Source organism: Crassostrea angulata, chromosome 7 (assembly GCF_025612915.1).
Source record: "Crassostrea angulata isolate pt1a10 chromosome 7, ASM2561291v2, whole genome shotgun sequence".
NCBI classification, from domain to species: domain Eukaryota; kingdom Metazoa; phylum Mollusca; class Bivalvia; order Ostreida; family Ostreidae; genus Magallana; species Magallana angulata.
Window position 1 is genome coordinate 9,577,682 of NC_069117.1, and position 26,351 is coordinate 9,604,032.

Genomic DNA, 26,351 nt, shown 5'->3' on the forward strand with positions numbered 1-26,351 from the left:
AGGGAAATGGGCAGTGTGAACGCTTCAATCGAACATTGCACGACCTATTAAGGACTCTTTCACCAAGTCAAAAGAAACGTTGGGCTGAACATCTACAAGAACTTGTGTTTGCATACAATTGTACTACTCATTCGACAACTGGATTCACCCTATTCTTTCTCATGCACATAAGACACCCGCGACTTCCCATTGATTCTCTCCTGAGTTTAGACAGTGACATGGAATCAGGTGCCATACAAACTTATGTTACGACACATGCGGATAGGCTAAAAGAGGCATATGTACTCGCCTCAAGACGTCTCGAGGAACAGGCTGAGGAAAGAGAAAAGAGAATCAAAGTTAATGTGCGTGAACACTTGTCACCTGGTACTGTTGTACTTGTCAGGAATCGTGGTGTAGTTGGGAGGAACAAAAATCAGGATTCTTAGGAGAAGAGGAACTTTATTGTACTTCGAGCCGTGAATGAAGATGGATATATTTACGAGATTGCTCCTATAGATGGTTGTGGTGACTCGAAGATAGTGAACAGAGTGAACCTCCGTCCAGTCAGTTCTCCAGAAGAGGAACCATTCAGTGAACCCTTACCAAGATCACAAGAATTAAGTTCCGATAACAAATGTGGTGATCCAGAAACAAAGAATCAGGAAAACAGGGAAGACTCTGACAGTTCAGATGATGACTATGAAATCTGTACCGTGAGATCACGCAGACCAAGTCAGATCCCAATCCGTCGATCCGTCCGTACTACAGCAGGAACTCACAGCAATCCATACCATCTTCCAAAGTCAGCTTCTAGATGATCTATGTGGAATGTTTCCTTTTTGTAGTGTTTTGGTTTTTTTTTTTTTTGGCATTTTGTAGTTTATACATTTTGTAGAATATGTAGTTTGTGTAGTTTATGCATTGGGTAATTGAATGTAAAATCTAGTCTACATTTTTTCATTCTAATTTTTTAGATTAATTGTATCATTTAAGTTGGTCATATATATGTGATGCGCCGAATATTTTTTTGATAATAATAGTATCAAGGGTCGTTACTAACTCAAGTTGGGGAGTGTTTAGCCAAGTGCATAATTGTAGACTCCATTCTTACTTTCCGGATTTTTGTATCTCTACTAGACGTTTTATTGTTTTATCATTGAACTTGGTGACGTAACACAAATTGAGAACTGTGACTGATAGATGCCATGTGCGTTACCTTTGATGGTCTTTAAGCTACTTTGAGCCACTTGGGCGACTCCACATGCTGCCTTCTGTTTTACAATAAAAGTTGTAAATCCAAAAACGACTTCGGCTACAGACGAATCATCGCACCATTCACGAATCAATTTGTTCTCCACAAGACCTCCATGAAACGCTGTCTGGCCTGCTATTCCCTTGGGGAATTCCTGATGTCGCTACAGGTAGTTATTAATGCTTTGATAGTGACCATGCTAGTTTTTTTTAACGGGTTTTTCATAGGAAAATCCTATTATTGAAATGCTAAATATGGCGGGTGGGTGGGTAGCTAGGTGGGCGGCTGCCAAAAGGTTACCCCTATTGTACGATTAAGTCATTCTACAGTTTTCAAGATAGGACGTTTTTTGGTTTTGCAGATCAATTGTACATATACTAGAGATGTGCATCTTTCATATTGGATTTTTATTTTTATTAATTTTGGCGAAAGTTACCAGCTGTTGGAATTGATCAATCTTTTTTTGCCCATTATTGTACAAATAACTCCTCCTACAGTGTTCAAGTTAGGAAATTTTGTTTTGCAGATCAAGTGGTCACATTTCAAAGATATTCATATTTCTTGAATTTTTTATATTTGATAAATTTTATGCAAATAAACATGTTTTATAGCTGTTCTATCAATTGTTCATATTTCTGACAAAGAGCGTATGTATAATAACTGTAGAGCAATGATGCAAAAATAATTCATACAAACAAGCATCAAAATTAATATATACGTATTAAATGCTTATTTTTTATTACCGCGCTAACAATTTGTGTGCACGGCCTGGTGTGTTATAGGACCTATGAAACCAAAAAAATATTCACGATGTGTTAATAAATGCTTTCGAAAGAAGATGGGGAAATAAGATGAAACCCAAGTTGTATAAAGTCAACTAATGTATGTTGCTCTAACCACTGAGCCATTTCATTCACAACAAAGTACAGTGTTTAAATGCTATATGAGACGTTGGCACGAATTTTCGGACGTATTATTTTTGTAAAACGTTCAATTGAGCTACAAAATGACATTTTTAAAGTATAGTGGTTCATCTCTCCACATTTTTGTTGATTAAATCGGTTTAAAATCCATGAAACCGCATTTAGAATATAACAAAAATATAGAGCTCAGACCCACTCTGTGAAAGATAATGCATCGAAGTTATAAAATTGACACTATTTTGAGGTTTTGACACGCACAGGGCAGTTTGAATCAACCTATTGCAAGTATTTAAAATATTTAAGAATTACAAACCGATGTTACGTTAAATAAACATTGTTTTTAATTCAATTTTTTAAAAAGTATCAGATTTAATGATATTTTAATTTTGCAGTATCTAATTATTCCTCATATGGGCATTTTACACGCCTTATTCAGCCATCTTCTTTTAAATCATACAATATATGATCATTATATATATTTCATCGTTTTAAAGAGATTATTCTTTTAGAACACATGAGCTACAGATCAAAAGCTGACAAAACCTATTGCGCTGTGGTGTTGGAAATCAAGAATACAAAAAATATAATTGAAGAAATTCTTATTATTTGTGTGGTGAATTCCCATTAAAAAGAAGTTGTCTAATGTATATATGATTTTATTATGTCTTGCTTATCAACCGAGTTTTTTATTTTTTGAAAATATATAATTATATACTTTTTACTAAGGAAATGTAAAAAAAAAAACAAAAAAACAAACAATAAAACTAATAAAATGAGATCATAGGTTTTGAAATCAATATAGAAATAAGATATAATGAAAACTTTTTATATTCATTTGTGTAATTATTACTGGATGTCGGAAAAGAAGATGCATACATGTAAGGCGAGGGAATGTCTTTAATCTGGTACAAGCTGTATTTTGCATTAGTTAGTTTAAAGGACCAAAATGGTAGCAAGCTTGTACAAACATTTTAAGGAAGGAGTCTTTTCTGGTTTTTGACTTGTCAAACGTAAATTTGATTAATTGTTCATTAAATCAAGATGAAAGGAAATTAATATAGTGTATTTTTCTTCCCTTTTTTACTATCTTACAACTTGGCATAGAAAAAGTAATCAATGTTTAGAATCTAACAAGGACTATATTTTTGGCGTAATGTTGGCGTAGGAAAATATCACATGTTTCGCAATTCAGAATTGCTGCATATTACTGAGTCTGTTTTAGCATTTTAGAAGCAATAACATTAGTGTTGGATTTTTTTTACTAATGTGAAATAATTCTATGATACTTGGGTTTCAGAATATGTTTTTAAAATATGATTTGCCTATCAAATTACATTTTTAAAAGTTTTTTAAAGCGCCCTTTCTATACATTGATTTTTGTGAAAAAATCACTAAAATTAGTTTTTCTCTCTTATTAAATGGTCAAAATATTAGCTTTTCTGTCAATTTATGTCTTGATAAAAAGTCTTCATAATACATAAAAATCAGAAATATTTTATTATTGGAAGCATAAAAAAATAATCAAAAATCCTTCAAAATTTAAGAAAATTAGAGGAAATGCGGGCTAAGTAATATCAATTTTAGTATAAATATTTATTCCAATTTAGTAGTATAAGCTGATAGACATTCTGATATTCTATCATTTCATTGAAGAATAGAATCTTGAAATCTTGAACAAATGTCTACAGAACTACAAAGAGCTACACTTATTTTATCATCCTTTACGTTGAAGAAAAAGGTAGTAACCTTGACCTGACCTTTTTTGCGAAAACAAAAAGGCCAAATTTGATAAAACTGATAGAATTATTTGTTAATAGGATCCGTTTGACTGTGTCAAAATTTCATGAATTTCTTATTATAAGAAGTATGAAAAGACTCCTTCCTTAAATAGAAATTTCAAGGTATTGGAATATAATAAAGGAGAGACAATTTGTGCATGTCTTGCGCGGATCAAGAAAATTGTTTACGGGGAGTCCGAGGCCTATTTTAGAGAATTCTACTATGTGAATTTCATATATTTTAGTTTTCGGAGAAGGGGATTAGGTATTATATACCTATTGTAAATAGGTATATAATAAAATCTGCCGCAAACTATGATATAAAATTATTTTGTTTGCCTAAATATCGTACAGGTAGCAAGGCAGTATGAGAGCCTAAATGGACTGATATTTTTAGGTAAATAACTTTTAAGTTAACGTTTGGATGACATGCCATTGTATCGTAATGATATTATAGTGAATCTTATTTACATGCAGAAATGTCCAAATGAAGTTCAGGTTCTCGATGTAACCCACGAACCTCTTGTGGTTATTGACAGGGCTTTTGATACCTTCAAATATCATTTTCATACATGTGCGTGTCGCTGCAAGATGATATATAATGAGGAGCAGGGTTTCCCAAGACTTGCATTATATATATACAGCAAAACTCGTTTATAACGAATTTCAAGGGACCATAGAAAAAACTTCGTTATAGCCGTAATTCGCTATACGTTTATAACGAATTCGTAAAACATATTATAGCGAATTCGTTATAAAATAATTAAGGGTTTTTCCGGCTAACAGTTTTCGAAACTATCGTAAGTTATAAAATTAGATTACCGTCATATACAAAAAATGTCAATATAACCATTTCATTTCAATTTTTAAAAAAAATCCGTATAATATTTGATTTTGAGTATTTTATATATGCATCTTAAAATTGCATGTTTCTTCAATGAAATTTGAAATGGAAAAAATTCGTTATAAAAATGATAAAATACGTTAAAATTTTGCCAGCGGGGGTCATAAAATTACTTCGTTATAGCCGTAAATTCTTTATAGCCGTGTTCGTTATATACATCAATTTTCTATAGGTTTATATAAGAAATTTTCCGGGACATGAATAATAATTCGTTATAGCCGTAAATTCGCTATATCCGTGTTCGTTATATTCGAGTTTTGCTGTATATATATAGTACATGTACATTCAATAAATTAACGCATTTGCTTTTAGTTTTTATTGAATTCAAAAATAGAATACAAAAAATGTATGACAATGTTTATAGGATATGAATGAAATAGATGCTATTGAATCTTAGTACAAATGTATCTGAAGAGTTCAAGCACTAAATCCACCTAAAGCTTCTATTTTCAAGTCTGATCAACGAGAATAGAATACAAGCACTCTTCAGATTTATATACAAATTAGTATGAAGTAACCATAAACAAATAGGGATCTCATTTATTTTTATAAAAGAAAAGGAATCTAATTATTATTTAAACTATTTTTACTGGTGACAATTGTTCAGGTTTTATTTCTACTTGTGTTTGGTGGTTACGGTATTGCTTGTGAATTTTGCATCTAAATATACATGTAGTATAGATGAAGAAGAATATCACACGATCTGTAAATACTGAGTTGAACAGTCATGTGTTGCAGAACTAAACTAAAGGAGTCCCGTCTTGTTTTCGACTTGTCAGAATACCAAAAGTACATTTGATTAAAGTTCATTTCATCAAGATGAAAGGAAATTTAAAGATAATATATATTTTTCTTTCTTTCTTACATTTTTACAACTTGGCAAAAAAATAGTAACAAAAGTCAAGGACTATATTTTTGCTGGAACTCTGGCGTAAGAAAATATCACGTTTTGTATTCAGAATTCCAGTACTGTAGATAGCATTCTCAAAACAATAATAATAATAATGATGGATTTTTTAATTAATGTAAACTTATAATGTGATAGTTAGGTTTCAGAAAGTGTTTTTAAAATATGATTTTTGATCAAATTACATTTTATTAGCTTTTTAAGCGCCCATTTTATAAATAGTTTTGTTTATAAAAAAATCCCACTAAAACCGTATTTTTTCTCTTACTAAATGGTCAGTATATTAGTTTTTCTGTTAATTTATATATTCATATAGAGTTTTCATATATGTAAAAAATAGAAATATTTCTATATTAGAAGAGTACGAGAAAAATCTTTATGATATCTTCAAAATTTATGAAAATATGGGTTAAGCAATATCATTTTTAGTTTAAATATTTTCTCAATTTCAATATAAATTGTCAGACATTGTGACATTTAGTCATGTTATTGATGAATGAAAACTTTACATCTTAAAAGATGTTTACATAACTACAGATAACTACCTCTCGACCTTGACCTGACATTGATGCAAAAACAAGATGGTCAAATTTGATTAAACTGATACTATCATATGTTAATATGACCCATGTGAAAATTTCATGAATTTGTTAACATTCGAAATATGTCTGATAACGAGAAGACTCCTTTCTTAATGATAGTAAGAAGATAAAAAATTCATATAAGAGAATGACATAAATTAAAATAACAAAAAAGTTACCATCAAATTTCAACAACTGCAGAAGGAAGTTCAGATTACATGTCCTTGGATGATTGTAACTTTTAGAAAGTTATAAAATTTTATGTGAAAACTGCACCTGAATAAGTTCATAATCAACACCAATATTCACAAAATACACAAAATATTATGATAAGTAAATGTAAACATAGAACAAAAAGAGGACAACAAAACCATAAAGATAAAAGGTTTAGTATATTATTTACATACTGTGACCCATTCATTATATTTGCATGTTTGGCAGACAACATAACAACACCAGTGGAATTTGCAGTCACATCGCTCCGTCCGTCTCACTCGTAAAGTATTATAACCACGACCACAACACAGTGTTTCACAGTTATCTACCCCTGAACTTGTCTTATTGCAAAGTCTACCAGAGGTCCCTGGTGCATCCACTTCCGGATTTGGATCACAGTAATTAGGAGATTGTTCATAGAAAAGAAGATCAGTCTTTCTCGTGTATTTTCTAATTTTCTTATAGTGCGTTTTCACTTTGTTGAGTACGTCAACCTGAAAAAAGACGCCAAAACTGATTGAAAGTGTTTCTTTATACTCTTTTTAGTAATTACTATGAAGAGAAATACTCAAAGTACATGTAGGTACTTAGATATTAACATTGAATTTTCCATAAATTTCTGAATATATTGGTTTCATGCACACAAAAAGGATTTCGTTAAACAATTTTCACACACAATACAAAAAATGACTACATAAAATGAGGGGATTTTATGAACAGAAAATCCAGTATTACATCACAGTTCCTAGTTTCTTTTAATTTAAATAAGATTTTAAGATCTTTTCTTTCAAGGATTAACACCTGTAGTTCTCATTTTGCCGCTTTTCCATATTGATTTTTTTCTTTAGAAGTAAGTATCCTTATGTAACAAAAATGATATCTTTTTTGTGCATAAAAATGCCTTGCAGTGAACAGGAATTGTGATGCCTGGTCATTTACGGGTATAAAGTTACAACAAAGAACATTTACCTTTACCTTTCTTGCCGACCTGTACTTCCTCTTTAAGCGATTTCCTACATCCTTGAAATCGGGAGTAGCTTTCCAACATGTCTGCATCTCACAGCTTCCAGACATTCCGTGACATTTGCATTTTCTGTTGACGTTTCTGATTACGGCCTTAACAGAAAATTAAGAAGTTTTAGGAAGGAAATACATGTATCAAAACTGTTTAATATTTACATTTACCAGTGTCTGTGTCTTTGATAGCTCTATGAATCGATTTCGTAACGATTTCGATTTCGTAATACATTTCATTAATGACTATTTTAATATCGTAAAATTGCTGACAAGTTTATAATAAGTCATAGGGAATCATTCTTTCAATATTATGAGGTAATCAAATACGGTCGGACGTAATCAAATCTATCCTAAAGACCTTCGGGCTTTATTGGATTTGACCATACCGACCATATTTGATCACCTCATAATTCTCAAAAAATGATTCCCTATTTCTGAATTTAAACAGCTCTTAATAAAATACTTATGTTCACACTTTGTAAGAAATAGCCTTTTCATTATTTTCTGTTGGATCTTTGTGATCATGATTAAATGAGGTTTTTAGGAGGAAAATTATATTTTTTCATTTTATCAAATACCATTCCAGTGTTTATATTGTTAAGAATGAAGGATCTCAGAATAGTCGAAAATAATTTTGTAGACATGCTATGAATGCAATAAAAATAAATATGCTTAAACTCAAATTTTAAGGTTTGAACTACGAGGGTTTATTACCCAATCAAAATATTGACAATAAAAAAATCTTTTGATTTAAAACGATAATATATCTCCAGTTTGTACACGTATTCCTTTATTCGTATTTTATTATTCCCTTTCTGTAACATGTATCTTTGATAACGAAACAATGAGTTTTAGTGATAATAAAATATTATTAAAACGTTTCTAAAGATGAGTTTTAGTTATTACGAACTACATGTCCATGTAGATTTCTGGTGAGACTAGTCATGTCTGCAATTTACTCAGTGCCAAATATCTTCGCTTCTAGTAATTAGCAAACGTTTGTATTACAAGTGAAATTAGAATGTAGGTGAGTTGCACTAAAACTAAACCATGCTAATTAATAGGACCCATCTTGGGATCTACAGTGTTAATTAAAGTGATGGTTACTAATCAAGTAATTAATTGACTCACTTCTCGCGTTTACTTTCATTTTGTTCGTTTGAAGTGAACTGTTTTGTGAATCATAAACGCTCATGACCTTTCGCGCATCAGACATCATTTATTATTTATTAATTATGCCTCACAAAAAGAAACGGTCGCCTACGAGCGAAGAAATTCCAGCAGGGTGTTTGTAACTCAAGCAATATCGACCGTGTCGCCCACAAGTATACTAGGTGTGACACAAAGGGCTTGTCATTGTTTAACTATTAATTAGTAAGTACTCTGATGCAATGCTATGCTCAAAAGATTATAATTTATTTTGTATAGAAAAAGGATTGTTACTCCTTGTTACTTTTTATAAAAAAGCAATGATATTGCAAGATGGAAAATGGTATGGAACGTGAATGAAGAAAGATTAAATCTACATGTATTAGGAGCATAAATGTATACTTATATATACACAACGTTCGCAAAATTTTTAAGGGGAACTGTACTCGTATGTATGAAACATACTGTATCGAATGTATGAAACATATTGTACTCGTATGTATGACACATACAGTACTCCTATGTTTGAAACATATTGTACGCGTATGTATGAAACATTGTATTCGTATGTATGACACATACTGTACTCGTATGCATGACACATACTGTACTCGTATGTATGACACATACTGTACTCGTATGTATGAAACATACTGTACTCGTATGTATGAAACATACTGTACTCGTATGTATGAAACATACTGTACTCGTATGTATGAAACATACTGTACTCGTATTTATGAAACATACTGTACTCGTATGCGAGATGGCTTTAACACAGTACAAATTTATATTTACCAGCCTTCCTGCTCGGTTGTTGTGTAAGTTAATTTTGGCGTGTATATCTTTTGAACGTTTTTCCTTTGAATCCAAAAACTTCTTGGAGAAGTGTTCCCCAAAGTCCACGTTGTGACTGCATCCTCCCCACTCCCAGTTCCTGACTTTCCCTCTCCGACTCATGTCGCAGCCACACGACTTCAACTTCCCAAGACTGCACGCTACCGCCACCTGGTGAACCACGCCAGCAGCGGAAATGGCGTAAGCAAACGCCGTCTCTCGGTACCCTGTAAAAAGAGAATGTAATTTCAACTTAAGTTTTCGCACATACATTTTACACCACGTTTCATCACGGTAAAAATCTAGGTATATTTAATAAAATGTCAATGTTCTTACATTTATTAGAATATATGCAAAATAGTTGATATTAATAATTTGTGTATATTTACACCCGATTAAACAGAAATGTAAATTCTTTCATAAGGTATATCTGTCATTTAATGAGATAAAAAAGATATCAACAGGATAAGTCAATTGACGGGTTTTTTTTTTGTAAAATCAAAGTAAAATCCTTATTCAGATATCATTTTAAGTTCACTTCATGAAAAGCGTGTTAGGTATTATCAGCTGTGTGGTATCCCTTCACATCGAGCTGGACCGGTAAGTGGGCGGTAGATTACAGCGCTAATTTTGATACGAGAGACAGTTCAGCCTGTTCCTTGAAACAATCTAATATCTTAATCATGATAAATGACATTGTTTGTGCTCAAAAGATCAAACTTGGGATGGATAAAAGGCCGTGGTTTGGTATTATAAGCTGGGAGAAAACAGTCAACTTCGGGCGAAGACGAGCCGCTGCACTATCTATTTTTTTCTCAACGTTCTGATTATAGTTAGGCCATAAATTCTGGAAATTATGAAGATAGTGCAGATGAGATAACTGCCATAAAAAAGCAACCGTTTTCATAGACTGGAAAATCTACAATTAAATGTGGCTAGAATCATGGGAGAATTTTTAATTTTCATATTTTTTGTCAGAGCTACACTGTTTAAAAAATCTAAAACGCATTCAAGTAAATATGATGAGGGGGTGAATAATCATATTTATAAATTTGTTATGTTAGCATTTTGTTTGAATTATTTTTGTTATTTTAGTGAATGCATAAATTTTATAAAAATCAATAGAGACAATATATTATTGATAACATTCCAAACAAGAGGCCCATGGGCCACATCGCTCACCTGAGGAACAATAGGTAGGGTAAAATCAGCTTAATGGAGTCATAATACAAACTATCTGGACAATGTACAATAATACATGTAGATCCTGTATAAATAAAATCCATTTTCCCCTGGATATTCTTATGTTTATAATCATTGGTCCCTTTTCTAACAGGATGATTTTATAGTCATATCATATGTTGAGCATTGCAGTTCTCAAAAAGATCCTTAACAATAGTTTATATATGGGATATAAACGTACATCAACCTCTGAACCTTCTCGTGAGGCCAAAGAATTGTCCTGGGGCCAAAGTCTTAACAATTATAAAGAATCATCTGGCTGATTAGTTTCTGAGAAGATTTTTAAAGATTTACCCTATATATTCCTTTGTTAAACTTTGACCCCCATTGTGGCCCCACCCTACCCCTGGGGATCATGATTTTCACAACTTTGAATCTACACTACCTGAGGATGCTTTCACACAAGTTTCAGCTTTCCTGACTGATTAGTTTCTGAGAGGAAGATTTTTAAAGATTAACTCTGTTTATTCCTATGTAAAACATCGACCTCCCATTGTGGCCCAAACCTACCCCCAGGGTTATGATTTTCACAACTTTGAATCTACACTACCTGAGGATGCTTTCACACAAGTTTCAGCTTTCCTGACTGATTAGTTTCTGAGAGGAAGATTTTTAAAGATTAACTCTGTTTATTCCTATGTAAAACATCGACCTCCCATTGTGGCCCAAACCTACCCCCAGGGTTATGATTTTCACAACTTTGAATCTACACTACCTGAGGATGCTTCTACACAAGTTTCAGCTTTCCTGGCTGATTAGTTTCTGAGAAGATTTTTAAAGATTTACCCTATATATTCCTTTGTTAAACTTTGACCCCCATTGTGGCCCCACCCTACCCCTGGGGATCATGATTTTCACAACTTTGAATCTACACTACCTGAGGATGCTTTCACACAAGTTTCAGCTTTCCTGACTGATTAGTTTCTGAGAGGAAGATTTTCAAAGATTTACTCTATATATTCCTATGTACAACTTCGACCACCCCATTGTGGCCCCACCCTACCCCTGGGGATCATGATTTTCACAAATTTGAATTTACACTACCTGAGGATGCTTCTACACAAGTTTCAGCTTTCCTGGCTAATTAGTTTCTGAGAAGAAGATTTTTAAAGATTTACTCTATATATTCCTATGTTAAACTTCAATCTCCCATTGTGGCCCCACCCTACCCCCGGGGGTCATGATTTTTTTACAAATTTGAATCTACATTACCTGATGATGCTTTCACACAAGTTTTAGCTTTCCTGGCTGATTAGTTTCTGAGAAGAAGATTTTTAAAGATTTACTCTATATATTCATTTGTTAAACTTCGACCCCCCATTGTGGCCCCATCCTCAGGTGAGCTAAAAAGGTTAAGTTTACAATACGTTGGTTTCTGGAAGAACAGACTTTGAAAATTTTCTTAATAAATATTGACAATTTTTTTAATTTTTTAATCTTTAGTTTTTAAGATATGTGTACAAACATAGAATTGTGAGCAAATCTTTGTATCTTGCTTATAATTCGAAGCTTAACACTCAAATATGGTTAGTAAATAGAAACTGTAAACAATTAAACACAAGAAACATGCACTACATGTATAACAAATAAAGAACACAATTTATTTTTTCGAAATTATTCATATATATATTACATGTATATACCTACATATTTCCGTCAGCGATATCAAACTCTATTTAAACTGAATAAACTCGAGAAAATGCCGAGCATCTCAACAAAACCTATTGCATTAATCTGCCATTACGCAAAAGATAATGCCGAATTACCGATAGAATGAATTGTATTTCAGTAGGCACCTACCCCTACATCAGATTTTGCTTAATTTGCGCAGGTAAACAGTTAACTGTTTGATTTAACGAATTCTCTGTTTGATTTAATACGTAAAAATCACGAAATACAGACGATAGTTTCCAGGTAACAAAGCATAAATAATGAAAACGAAACGAAAATTAGAACAAGCTAGCACCAACGTCATGTGTGAAAACTGTCAACGCATTGAAATATCTAGCCTCAATTTATTTCACAAAATCGGCACCAATATATTTTGCATGTTTCAAAATTTCCCTTCATACGCGAACTGTTGCACAACAAGCAAATTCATCATAGTCAGATCGAACCTTTTTCGTATAATGTCATGGCTGCTTTAAACAAAGAACCTCGTTTTAGAAGTATGGAATACGAGTCTTGGTAAAATGGGTATGCAAACCCGGGCCGTGGCAAAATAAAAGCCGGGGCAGATCGGCAATCGTCAATTCCAAATACCGGTACGCATTATTTTGCAGCAATATTTACAGCGAATACAAATATACTAGTCCATCAAATATCCTGAAATTTTAATGAGATTGGCAGATTAATAACTGCTAATACTTTGTTTTACCCAGGCCAAGTCTTGTCTACCCATTTTATTGTATGCCGAACCCGAACCTATTAAACTGATTGAAACACGCCTTTCCTTTATTATTATTTTCGTAATAACTCAGATTTGAAACAGAATTACCACTTAATTTTTGCAATTTATATTTTCCTTCCCATAAGGATAATTTATGCTGAACTACGTTGAATTTGCCTCGGTAGTTCTTGAGAAGAAGATTTTTAAAAATGCACCCCCCTTTTTCTACAATTTCAAGGTTTTCTCCGCTTTGAATACAGATCGGACTTTTATTTCTGCAATTTATATTCGCCCTTCCATAAGGATGCTTTGTGCCAAATTTGGTTGAAATTGGATAAGCGGTTTTAGAGAAGAAGTTTAAAATGTAAAAAGTTTACAGACGGACAGACGGACAGACGGACAGACGGACGGACGGACAGACGGACAGACGGACAGACGGACGACGGACAAAAGGTGATCAGAAAAGCTCACTTGAGCTTTCAGCTCAGGTGAGCTAACAAAAATGAAAACTAGAGAAGTACAAAATAAAAGGAGAATTTCAAAATTGAAGGGTTTACAAAAATGGGTCTGAATCCGAAATATCTGGCTCAAAACAATCTTGAATGGTTGTTCTACTCAGCGGCAGTTGGATTAATAACATGCTATGCTTTGGCGGTTTATTTGTCACTGTTTCAGATCTCGGCGCACCTGTATCATTCTGGTCAAGCCTATTACCTGTGTTTTCCTGCAACACAAAAACATCAAAGCGACCCCGTACAAATACCGACAAACTGTTATTACTAACAAGGCTAAATATGTCCTCAAATGCGACGACAAAACGTGAATACATTGCTATGATTTTGATTCGCTGAAACAGAATACCACCAAGGAACAAAAGATTCCGAGTGTCTGTAAACGAACGCCTTAGATTTTTTGCGTGTAAATTTCATTTAATTGCATCACCGTGAAAGAAAACAGTTTACAAAACGTTTACCTTGCTGAATGGACCCTAACCAGGTTTCGTTTGGCTATAATTTTATAGGTCTATACAATATCAGCTTTTTGAAAGAAGCATATACTTAGCATACCACAGAGAATGGTTAAGACTGATTTACGACTGTTCTGTTGAGCAATATCCTTACGATATCTTTATCTTAACGGAAATTATCTCTTCCATTGAAAACTGAACCTAAAGGTGCATTTGACTTGAACACCTCGTACGTAGAAGACTCGTAACTCTTGAAATAATTAGCCTCATGCAAAATAAACGATGAAGAATTCGGAGTTTATCAAGGATTTTCAATTCAGTGCATCTGCAGGGAGAACATGATCGGCATTGCTTTCCGATTTTAGATCTATTTTTCTAGTGAAGCCGTTTATCGTCGTTTTATCTAAAACGATCCTTTATGTAAGATGCCGCAACAAGAAGATGCATGTAGTCTTCAATGCACCAACATACATGTAATATAAAATGACAAAGTATTTAGTAAACCAAGATGCTCCGTAAATGATATACTTTCCAATAAACCAACATAGTTAATCATTGAATGCAGTCTTTAATAAAAAAAAATATCAGTTCAAAATATCTTAATTAGTCTTCAGTTAACCTACAAACTGGCCATATTAAGTACCGAAAATGTCAACAACCAAAATACACGCCAACAATGACCACTTACCTAACAACCCCCCGTCCCCACCCCCAAAAAAGTCGATTACAGCACATTTATATCTGTTACGACAAATTTCCATAAAAATTAGAACATAAATTTTATACGACCATGTACAATCATAACTGTCCCAGTATGACCAATTGTTGCCTGAAACAGTAGTAGTAATAGTTGTAGTAGTAGTAGTAGTAGAATTAATAGTAGTAGAAGTAGATGATAAAATTAAAACAAAAAGATCCGTACCTCTTTTAAGCAAGGGACTTGCGTGTGGGTTTTTATTTTTCTTTTCCAGAGAGGAACAGTTCCAGCGGTCGTTCCTGAGTTGATTCTGGCACTCATGGACCCCAATCTGGATCCCCTGGATGGCGGACGCCGTGACGTCAGGGTACATACTACACAGGCTGTACTGTCGGGGGGTCAGGTCGGGGAACGTCTTGCAGACCGTGTTGGGGTCCAACTTAGGTTCGTTGGGAGGTATATTTAAACGTAGAATATCGTTGCTCATTCCCCTGTGAAATGAATAAAAAAATGAATATATCATAATTCAAATAAGTAATTTATGATATTGTCTATAATCTTAAGGTTATCTTCATTATGATCTTCAAAACCATACATTATATACTAAGGACGATAGTAACATGTAGTTGGTATAAAACTATATGATTTGAAGATAATCTGCAGCTTTTTACTGTATAATACTCGGGAAGAGAGGGTAAACTTGATTTGTAAAGAATACATGGATACGAAGTCAGACCACCAGGAAGAATATACCATCAAAGCGTTTATATTCAACCATTGATACTATTTCAAAACGGCAACTGTCGATATTATGGATGTAGGTGTTGATTATCATTTCCCATACCCTGTTGACCTCAGTCTTAGTCATATCTGAGGGGGCACCGAGGTCGCACCCCACAGGCCAAGGGACGCTACCCTTCAGATTCCGATCAACATGGGGGGTTCTTACAGGTGCTCGAGGCGGGCCGTGGTTTTCCTTTGATATCAACCATTTCAAAAATCCATTCAAAAAAATCTTTTATTCTCTAACCTCCTACTTTTCTATTGAGCAAATAAATTACGAACTAATGAAAATCTAAATAGAAAAGAAATTGGTTTAGATAAGTAAACAAACACCTTATCCTCTGGAACTGTTAAGGGGTTATAGCACCGTTTTAAATGTCTGTTGACATTGCTTGTCCAGAGGCGAGAGTCCTCAAATTGTTACCTTATTTAGAGTAAACACCAAATCAAAGTAAATTAATCATTAAGATACACAAACTCCTTAATGTGGTTAAGAAATCGGAACAGCCTTAAGAATTTCACACTGGTCTGTGAATGAAAGCGGGAAGGAGGACCGTCTACTATTGAACGTTATTGCTTTATCTGTTAGAAATGATAGATTTCGCGGCCTTTCAAAGAAACACAGCGTTGAACCATAGCATAAAAGAACAGACCAATCGTTTACCTATTTAAAACGTTCGTTTGATTACAGATACAATTACTTCTCCCGTACATTAATACACCATACACTTTCGATGATCTGTGTAAATGTCTGAACTTAGGATCATATCGAATGTATTCATCAATTTTAATATCAAACCTGAAGATCGTAAAAAGCCATGAAAAATCCCATTTTTGTCGACATAGAATAAAGTTTATATTGTCAACTCGCATACTCTGTGTTATTTTTACTACAGTTTTTAGAAGATCAAAAAAAAATATGTGCATAGAAAACTGCAGTTTGTCATGAAATGCATTCATTGTAATTATATATGAAACGCTGACTTAAGAATAAGACATTTACCAAATATTTTATGGTAACATCGCGTGTTCTACCATTATGTACTTGGCGTGATTTAGAGTTTTTGTAGAATGGAGACTTTATGATTCAAATTTCAACTTTTTCAAATGAAACGAGAGAAATCAAATTAAGCTTTGATGACCTTTGCAATTTCATATTACCGGTCTAAAGAAATAAGATATAAACAAGCGGGGTCTTGAAGGTTTGTTATTATTCAAACTTTTTTTTATATTTCGTATTTTTGAAGTGTAAATGTTGGTAAGAATATCAAATTAATTTCTTAAAAGCAGATGTTTGCCAATTAAACTTTAAAAAATTGTTTCTCCACAATAAACCTTTGAAAAATTAATCGAAATCCAAAACTTAAAAATTTTAAGTAAAGTACAATATGTAAATTTACCATTGATTTATTTGTTAACATTGTTGACGAGTTTATTTGCCATTTGCTATCATAATTGAATTTATTCAGGTCTTATAGATATTCTTTTCCTTAATTCAGATTTTAATAAGTTTTGTGTTTATTTTTTTTTCTCTTAAAAAATTAAACAACATACCTGACAACACTGCTAGTGAATGCGAGGAAGATTGTCAGTAAAAACACCATGTCTTTGAAACACAATAATATTCGGCTTTTCCGGAATAGAAATATTCTCCATGAAATCCGCCGTTTAGTTTTGGAATGATTTGAAGATCTGAGTAAGTTGCACTCTAAATAAGTCTGTTCTTCCATTCAGAAATTCCTTGCTGACAGACTGGAAACTCAATACCTCGTCCATAGGAAACTAAATGCTTGTGACGATTTCGGATAATGATTGAAACACATCGGTAATTTGGTCAAGCCCATGACAAAGTGGATTATACTAAGGAATTGCACTGCTGATCTCCATGCATCATAGGATTTCCAACTTTTCTACCCCCAGAAAATAGAATTCGTCATCGATGTGGTCATCTGAAAAGAAACAAAAATAAACCCACCTAGAGTGAATAGAAAAAAAACGCAGCGCAGGTTATATAAACACACACACTTGTATACTCACACCAGCGGTGGAAAGAGTTAACGTACAATACTAAGATCGATCGGGAAAATATTGTACTTTTCATATATTAAGATTTTAGAAAGAGCTTCTTTGCTGATCTATTTTTTATTACCGTTTGAGTCTAGAAAAAAATCTTTTTAAACTTATGAAAATAACTGTGATATGAATGGTTTAAATAACCCTTTCTGCCTCATAAATTTCAATTTTGTATTTACGTTTTTGATCCATATCTCACATGTTTTTTAACATAGATTTTAACTTGGAAATCGTAAAAGACAAGAAAGGATTATAGAATAAAGGTTCACACACATTATTCAGAAATAAACGGGTTCTGGCAATTTAACCTCTCTATTTCTTTTCAAATATAAAATTATTAACAGCAATACATTATAATATTGACAAAAATAAATCATTCACCATACTTTTCACTTTTCACAACCCTCGATTGACTTGTATGATTCATCCACGGTATTTATTCGTGTACATTTCACAATTTTTGGGCAATAATAAAGAACTCCGAATCAAATATCTAAAAGCATGGATTTGCTCATCCGCCAAAAATGATCTTAACAGTAAAAGATGATCTATAATACACGTAAGAGCTCATAATCATTGCCAGTGGTTAAAGATGGAGAAAACCCTCTTGAAATAATCTTGAAAGTTGTAAACTACAATCTTGTAACCTTGAAGTCTGGTGTAGATAGCAAAGAACAATCCATTACGTCATTCGTTGTAGGTAATCCAGGGTTAATTGAGGCTGAACAATTCTGCAACCATCTTATTCATAATATGCCCATTTTTTATATGAATCAAATCGAAAATTATGAATTAGATACAAGATTAATTCATGCATTTTTATAAGTAAACTTTTAAACTTTTATACGAAAGATTAATTTCTTATTAGCGCAGGGTTTTCGTTAATGAAAAGAGAATTACATTTTTATTATTCGTATCTGAATCTGATTGCTGGCAAAGCATGCACTACACTTACCCGTGTCCATGGTGGCCAAAGACGGAACAGAGGTAGTAAAACGTCTTCTGATAAACTTAACGGGGAGAGGGGAGAAGGCGAGATTTAAAGTTGGTCTTGCACGATTTAATCATCTGCTCTCCCTCCCTTTTTGTTGCTAATGAGAAGCAAAAGGTATCAAATAATATAATGAACTGGGAAGGGGTGGCGACGAATATTAAGATAATTTCAAAGGAACTCTGGTGTTATATCCGCAAAATATGAATCCTTATTAATACTATAATTGACAAGTTTTTGTTTGATGGAACATTTGATAAATAAACGGCTTGTGGACAAACAATCGGATTTGAAGATGTCAATATTGGAAAATTGGCGGACTTAACAGAATGAACCACCGAGTTACTATGGAAATGTAAAATGTTTTGAAAGGCATGATGGGAAATGAACTTTTCATTGACAATACCCTAGATCATTCAGATCTTTGTATAAAGGTGCGGAATACTTTCAACAAACAAACTGCCTTTACAAGTTCTAATGATACATAAATTTATCTTTTGGGATTTTCTCTATCCGAGTAAGATTGTAATCATATTGTGTTTACCATTAAAATAGGAAACACGCAGCACTCATCTATTTGATGAAACCCCCGAACGCGCGCATGTTGCAAGCACGTGCGGTACGATGAAAGCCTTTCTCCCGCTTACTAGTTTGCTTCTAATCACACACCAGAAATTTATTATATACTCGCTGCACCAACAAACGAAGTTTTACTCATTTATTTCGTTTGATACCGTGTTACTGCAAACAGAGGAAAATAACCTCCGAAACAGACACAGAGATGTGTTGTGAAGGGCCCAGCAAGTAAAACCTAGATACAGCACACTTTAGCCTACCTCCCAGTACTTCGTCGGTACTTGATGTCTCTTGTATTTCGTGGTTACTTTTGTGCCAATTTAAAAATGTCATTTTAAAAAAACAGTGACGTCAGCAAATGGTTACCTTGTTGCGTTAGAGTTTAATGACGATATCCCAAAAAAAGAATCGTAGGTTAAAATTTTTCAAATTCCTTGCTTCTCAAAATAATTAACTAATTATCAACAGAACATTTACTGTAAAAAGCGTGAACAGTTCACAATGTAGAGATCCCACAATACACGAACGGACACCTGTTAGATCAGATAGGTATCGTAAGCAAGGGGGAACAAAGAGTAGGGGCCGAGTTTACTGATTTTAACACCCAGGTTATTTACACCTTCGAGGGTTTAGACAATATAAGTGATTTAAATGATGAGCAACACTGACAGCACATTGTCTGCTTATTTAACCTCTTCTATTGCAATCACACAGATAAGTTCGAATGACCACATACCAAGGGTTAAGATTTCGAAATTGTTTGGGTTAATGTCTGAATAATTTCTATCCCTGTTTGAGAACAACCAAAGGATCCCGAAACGTGCCAATTCTTTGCGGGTTTACAAATAAAATAGTGAAACTATGACCTTCTACATCATTGCACAATGTGATGTCATAATAATAAATAGTTTGACAACCTGTTTTTAGGAATTGGTTTTAAACGTGTGTTTAATCCCATGGTGAAAACCACCGACATCATTACCTTGTTAGCAAAAATTACAGGGTAGCTTCAACTGTGAAGTTTCTGCTCCGTTGAATTTATTGGGTCGGCATATCTCTGATGAATTCTGTTTGAGATTACATTATGTTTGCATTTGATTTAAACATCTTATTCCAAAAGAACACCCGAGATCATAGAGTTACACAAACCACATTAAACGATAGAATCAAAGATAGGGGCGAAGAAAGGGTGTGCATGTGTCTCGATAGCGTGTTTTGTATAATGACATCAATTTGATCCATGATAAATGGAAATTTATCAAATACAAACATGTTTGTCATGCAAAAGATGCATCTTTTCAACAGAAAATTAGTTAACTTAGTTTATTATTAATTTATACGGAAAATTATTTCAGTGTAGAATATAGAAAATTCGTAACTGGTTAAGGAGAGATTTGTGCTTTACTTTTGTATTGAATATTTAGGATTCATCGGAATACAAAAACAGATAAATTATAGAAAAACTTGAAAAAAATAGAAATTTATTGTTTTACTTGGTTGATTTGTTGTGGTTTTTGCTGTTGTTAGGTTTTATTTTTGTAGGGAGACGGTATATAAATTACGAATTCGAAATTCTGTTGCATAAATAAACCGAAGCTGTATAGGATAATCATAATAATTTTGAAGACAATCCTTTAATATGAAGTCATGGAATTTATATAATTATTTGTAAGTACTGTGCATATCTTCATGGTACCGTTTTATACAATTTTTTTGTGAATAATACTTCATGGTTAGCTTGTCCTAGGTCTTTATTTCTGGCATAATTTATCCCTTCAATAAATCTTGTACGTTACAGGGTGTAAGAATTTAGTTGTGTGTGAAAATAGCGGTTACCCGTCAAACAGTCAACCCAATGCACCCATAATAGGTCGGGTTCGGGGTACTAATGAATATTATCGCGTTGATCTCCGTGACAGATTAGATTCATGAATTGGCTGTGAATCACCTTGCTCATCCCATTATCTGAAATAACCAAGCATTGTACATTAAACTGGGAACAAAATTTCTGTCCTTTGTGTGTCTTGTGTGGTCCGTCTTGTTTTTTTTTTTTAAAAATAAAAAATTAGCATTACAAGGTTACAAAAAATAGTTTTATTGATCCATACAGTACAATTAAGTAGTGTATCATATGGATTTGGTTATTGAAAATAAAAATTGTTTTTATTAAATCGGAATAATTTAATTCTGGTTGTAACACGCTTTCTGATTGGTTAAAATTTTTATTTTATATCGTATAAAGAATGTTGCCTACGTCATAGTAAGACTAACGTCAAAAACGTATCAATCCGCCTGACGTTACGTTTGAATTTTGTTCAATTTGATGTCATTTTAAAGATCAAATGGCCGTTTTTATCAACAATTGATAACAAATAAATTAAATTATAAGGAATGAATTCAATATTTATTAGTTTTATACGATATAAAATGGTTTGGAACAGTTTACGCTTTTTTATAAACCGCTTCGCGGTTTATAAAGCGTAAACTGCCCCAAACCATTTTATATCGTATAAAACTAATAAATATTAAATTCATTCCTTAAATAAATCGATTCATATCTTTATGAATCAATCTCATTTATTTATAAAAGCTCTGTTTTGCACCATGAACTAAATTTGTTAATTTTCAGAATCAACTTAACAGATGGCTATTATCTTGAATAGGGTTCTTTTGCACTCCAACAGTAGTTAAGAAATTCCAATCCTAACTTTGTTTATTTATTGATCGCGTCATTCTTCATTAAAACGTTTTGTCGCCCTATTTTTACATCTATTGAACGTAAACGCTTCATGTATGATTTGCATTAGATAGTTTAATCTCGAATTTCCTCATCGACTTGCACGAACCAATACAAGGATTCCCGAGCAACACACTTCATTGTGCAAGTGATTAGGGTACGAAGCAATTAAGGAAACACTTGATAGTTTTCTTTGAATCCGAGCACGGTGATTCAATTCATCCAGGCAACGTAACCTTGCTGAATTGGTAAGTCGATATTTGGTAAAAGTTGGATACCAGAACGCTGAGATATAAGGTCATCGACATCCACCATAGGATTTATTAAAATTCGAAATCAGTATCAACACAAATTTTCCGGTTTGTTTAAATAAAAAAAATCCGGTGTCAGTTTTTGTGCAGATCAGAGGCATCTGTATGTTGACTGTCATGGCCCTTACCTACTATTAGTCAACTCAACAGTAAGTTTACAAAGACAAGCCTCTTCAATTAGCAGACAGGACAAAACATCAAAATTGATATTCCAGAATCACCTGGGAGGGTGCAGTCAAGTTAGAAACTTTAGCTAGAGTGTTTGTCAAATTTTCGATTCCCGTTCCCTTTGTGAATCTAAGTAAATTTGTTCTATGGCTTACATGAATTTGATACCCAAACTTGTTCAACACGAGGCCATTAAAATGTTTTCCCTAAGTTTGAGAATACTTTGTATTTGATCTCTCGACAAACTGCTAAAATAAAGAATCTTTTGATTTTATCTATGTGTCTTACCGCAAAAAAGCGATTTTGTTAAAAAAAAAAAGGCTCTCAATTTGGATTAACCTATTTGGACGAAATGAAAAATGTTACATGAAAAGCTTCATCACAACTTAGCCTATTTTGCAAATATATCTTGGGGGGAAAAGGACGTCGAAAATCATAAGTTTTTTCTTGGTAAGAGAGAAGCAGCATTAGATTAAGTCTGTCGGATGAGGTATGAACAGCTACTTGTAAAGACAGTTATCATTACAGAGTGGGTCCTATCAACAATATCAATGAGACACCGTCTAATACGCCGATTTCCATGTGAGATTCATTAGAGGTTTCTAGACAATTATTTTTGCACCATTTTTGTTGCCAGGAAATGTTATAGTGTACGTACAAAAATAACTACATCAGAAAAATACTTTAAAAACCCATCCTTATCGTTATCCTATTGTATAAGAACAAGATTTTTTGTGAACTATTTCTGAATGTTATCTCAAATACACGGTAAATTCGTACGGTAGAACAAACCGGAAATAGTGGTTTTATAGAACACAATATCATTGAAATGTATATTATCATACGAGACCTTTTATATCGCCAACACATTGTACGCAGTGACGTCATATCAGATGCAATAAAGAAGCAGGGAAAATAGGAAGGAATTTCACGTCTTGTTAGTAATAGTTCTTTAATTTAGATTAAGCCCATCTTCAAGTGCCTGTTGGTGATTCATTAATCTACGAAAACATCGTAAATTTCCCCTTGTCATTGTTTGGCTGTGATTGGTCAAACTTTATAGCTCGCGGAGTCGTCTGCTTGCCGAGGTCCATTGTCTGTTATCATTTCCTTCCCTAGTCACTCCGTTTGGCTATATCCAAGCAGGGTAACTCCGGCCTACTTTTTGAGACTAAATATTTCCTTAAGGATCACCCTGACCGATTGATGGCCAGCAACACAATTAAACATGCCCGATCTACTACTTAAATACGTTTTCTTTTCTCGTTTCGGAAGTCATATTTAGTTATTTCAAAATAACCAAATAGTATTACATTTGCAAGACAATATAAGTCTTTTCGTTCTCAAACTTTGAATGTTATTAGGCATTTTTTCATTATCATAAAACCTCATTTTGACGAAGACAACGTTGCCTAAAAAATAGTCCGCGGAGAGAATCTAGGACCAGAGAATAACCACGATTTGAATACCTGATACTCAGAAAAAATATGAAAGAAAGGAAAAGAGAGAGGAAGAGTAATTTAAAAATGCATTAACAGTCTGAGCTCAAGAAAAAACACACAATTCTAAAAATGTGTACGACATATAGAAGATATACACTTGTAATGTTATCATAATAGCACATTTAATAACAACTTCTTAAAAGTGATTGTCGTTGTGGGGTTTTTTTTCAAATCTTATATTCTGAATGTTAAATTCATGCAAGTAAATTTCAACAGGTCGACAATAATATGATCTTGTTTAAAAAATACATAAATTAAACAAAATGGTATTTATCAAATGCAAAATCTGCACCCGATCTTGGATTTTATTAAGTGTCTGTAATGTATACCAAAATAAACATTGATATACACACGGTTTTTATTTTATTTTTTGTTTTCAGTGTATCGAGGTTATTTTTCACATATATCAAATGATATACAGGTATCATTCATCTTTTATTTTGTTATATAATAATAAAAAGCCCAAAAACATTGTTGCTTGTTTAATATCGGGTGTCAATTTCGCTGCAATATGTTATCGTGTCTTTAACAAAAAGATATTTAAACTCAGGTACAACATGTAAAGATATAGCTCTTACCTTGATGCCTAAATCTGACCCATCTAGTAAACCATCTTCAGGTCTAATCCTATAGGAGCGGAATATGGCGAATGAAGACTTCTTTCTTGATGGATCACCTTCTTTTCAAGGGGTCAGAGTGTTCAAAATGCTTGTCGTAGTCAATTGTACTTGGGGTAAAATGTAAATACAACGAACTCTCTTAAACGTTCCAGAGATCTTGTTTAGAATTATTCCTGATCCTGAGGACAACAAAGAAAGATCGCCAGAAATTGAGGCGGGCAGCCGGTGTTATCATTTGTTTCAAAATCTTTTGACAAACACGGATCGGCCCCAAAAGCTTAAATTCTGTTTAAATATTGCAAATCCGGCGGTAAATTACCCCGGGTAGTTGTCAGTAAATTAGGAAAGAATTCAAATTATCCGCTATCTTTGTGGAGATAAGTGGGGTATTGGAAGAATGGTGGATTTCAGCTGTCTACAAAAGATTTGTGATATTGATAGGCTATATGTACACCCTTTTAAAATACTGTACTCTTACTTGTTTCTGTAATCAGAGCTAAATTTGATGAACTAATTTCCTTTTTTTTCATTTTCCATAATTATCATAATTATACAATTTTGCGTAGATTTTCAATTTTGTTATTAAAGATCTAATATTTGCGATTGTTTGAATAGCGTCTGTATTTGGGGTACAGGCCAAAGATCAAGAAAAATTTTATTTAACTGCAGTGACAATTAAAGTTTTATTTGATTGAGAACACAAGTTTACAAACCTTTTGATGTTTCTTTATCAAGAGGAAAATTGAAATACATGATTTGTGGAAATACAATAAAAATTTAATCACGGTATAAAAAATATAATTCACGCACATTTGTACATTTACTTTTTACTTATGTTTTAATTATTTTGACGACTTTAAACACAAGATGAAAGAAATGAAGTTCTATAAGCATATGAATGGAAAAAAAATAAGAAATTGATATTGAATTATATTTTTTTCACTTGATATTGTCTATTGTATTACATAACTTTCACATTCTTGAAAAACTGTATATTGAGTTGTCTTTCTTCGTTCTTAACACTTGGACATAAACTTAACAAATCTTGAACATTTTAAATATTCGAAGTACTAAGTACCCGTCAATATGACATTGGACTCAAAGTCTATTTTTTTAATTGCAAAAATAATTTTTGTACAAACTTATAAACCAACATATGGCAAATGTTTATTGATGCGGTTGCCATTCAATTGAGATAGATTTTCTAAATACATGTATATATTTTGTTTGTCATAAACATTTTTAAAAATTGTCAGATCATGTCGACCAAACTGTTTTTATTCTTTACAACTCACCCTAGGATTTTAAACTTTTAACGACGAAATCGTAAATGTATACATTTTTTTCTCTCACTACTATCTGCATCATATGTATGTTAATATTTTGGACAAACTTACACCCATTATATATATTTTATTTGCAAAAATTACATCTGAAGTAACACACATGTACACTGTTCAGGAAAAAAAACCTACTCTAATTTTTGAAACCACCTTTTTAATGAAAATATTATCTATGAAAACTTGCATACATATTTTTAGTCTTTGATTATAAGAGAGTTTTGCAAAAAACAAAACCCAAACTTTTACCCCCTTTTTAAATATTTTTTTCATCAATTGAGATTGAGATCATTATATAAATTTTGAAGGATAACAACATATCTTATATATGATTTTATATTCTTAATTGCTTCTAAAACACAATGTACCACAGCAGTATAAAAGGTACAGAGCAGCATTGAATGAGTTT

At 32.9% G+C, this 26,351-nt stretch overlaps 1 protein-coding gene across 4 annotated transcripts; it reads right to left on the reverse strand.

The window, feature by feature from the left end:
* Positions 1-5,821: 5,821 nt before the first annotated feature.
* Positions 5,822-24,848, reverse strand: LOC128156049 (protein Wnt-10a-like). Of its 4 annotated transcripts, XM_052818017.1 has the most exons (7): positions 24,561-24,848; positions 18,653-18,788; positions 17,179-17,573; positions 15,067-15,332; positions 9,508-9,773; positions 7,513-7,659; positions 5,822-7,037 (listed from the first exon to the last, which is right to left on the reverse strand). In XM_052818017.1, exons 3-7 carry the CDS (start codon positions 17,352-17,354, stop codon positions 6,723-6,725), a joined length of 1,170 nt encoding a protein of 389 aa, XP_052673977.1. In that variant the 5' UTR covers positions 17,355-17,573; positions 18,653-18,788; positions 24,561-24,848; the 3' UTR covers positions 5,822-6,722. The 4 variants fall into 4 exon arrangements, with proteins under 4 accessions (XP_052673977.1, XP_052673976.1, XP_052673979.1 ...); XM_052818016.1 differs by lacking the exon at positions 18,653-18,788; XM_052818019.1 differs by lacking the exon at positions 18,653-18,788 and having other exon boundaries at positions 7,519-7,659; positions 24,561-24,846.
* Between the last annotated feature and the right edge of the window lie 1,503 nt (positions 24,849-26,351).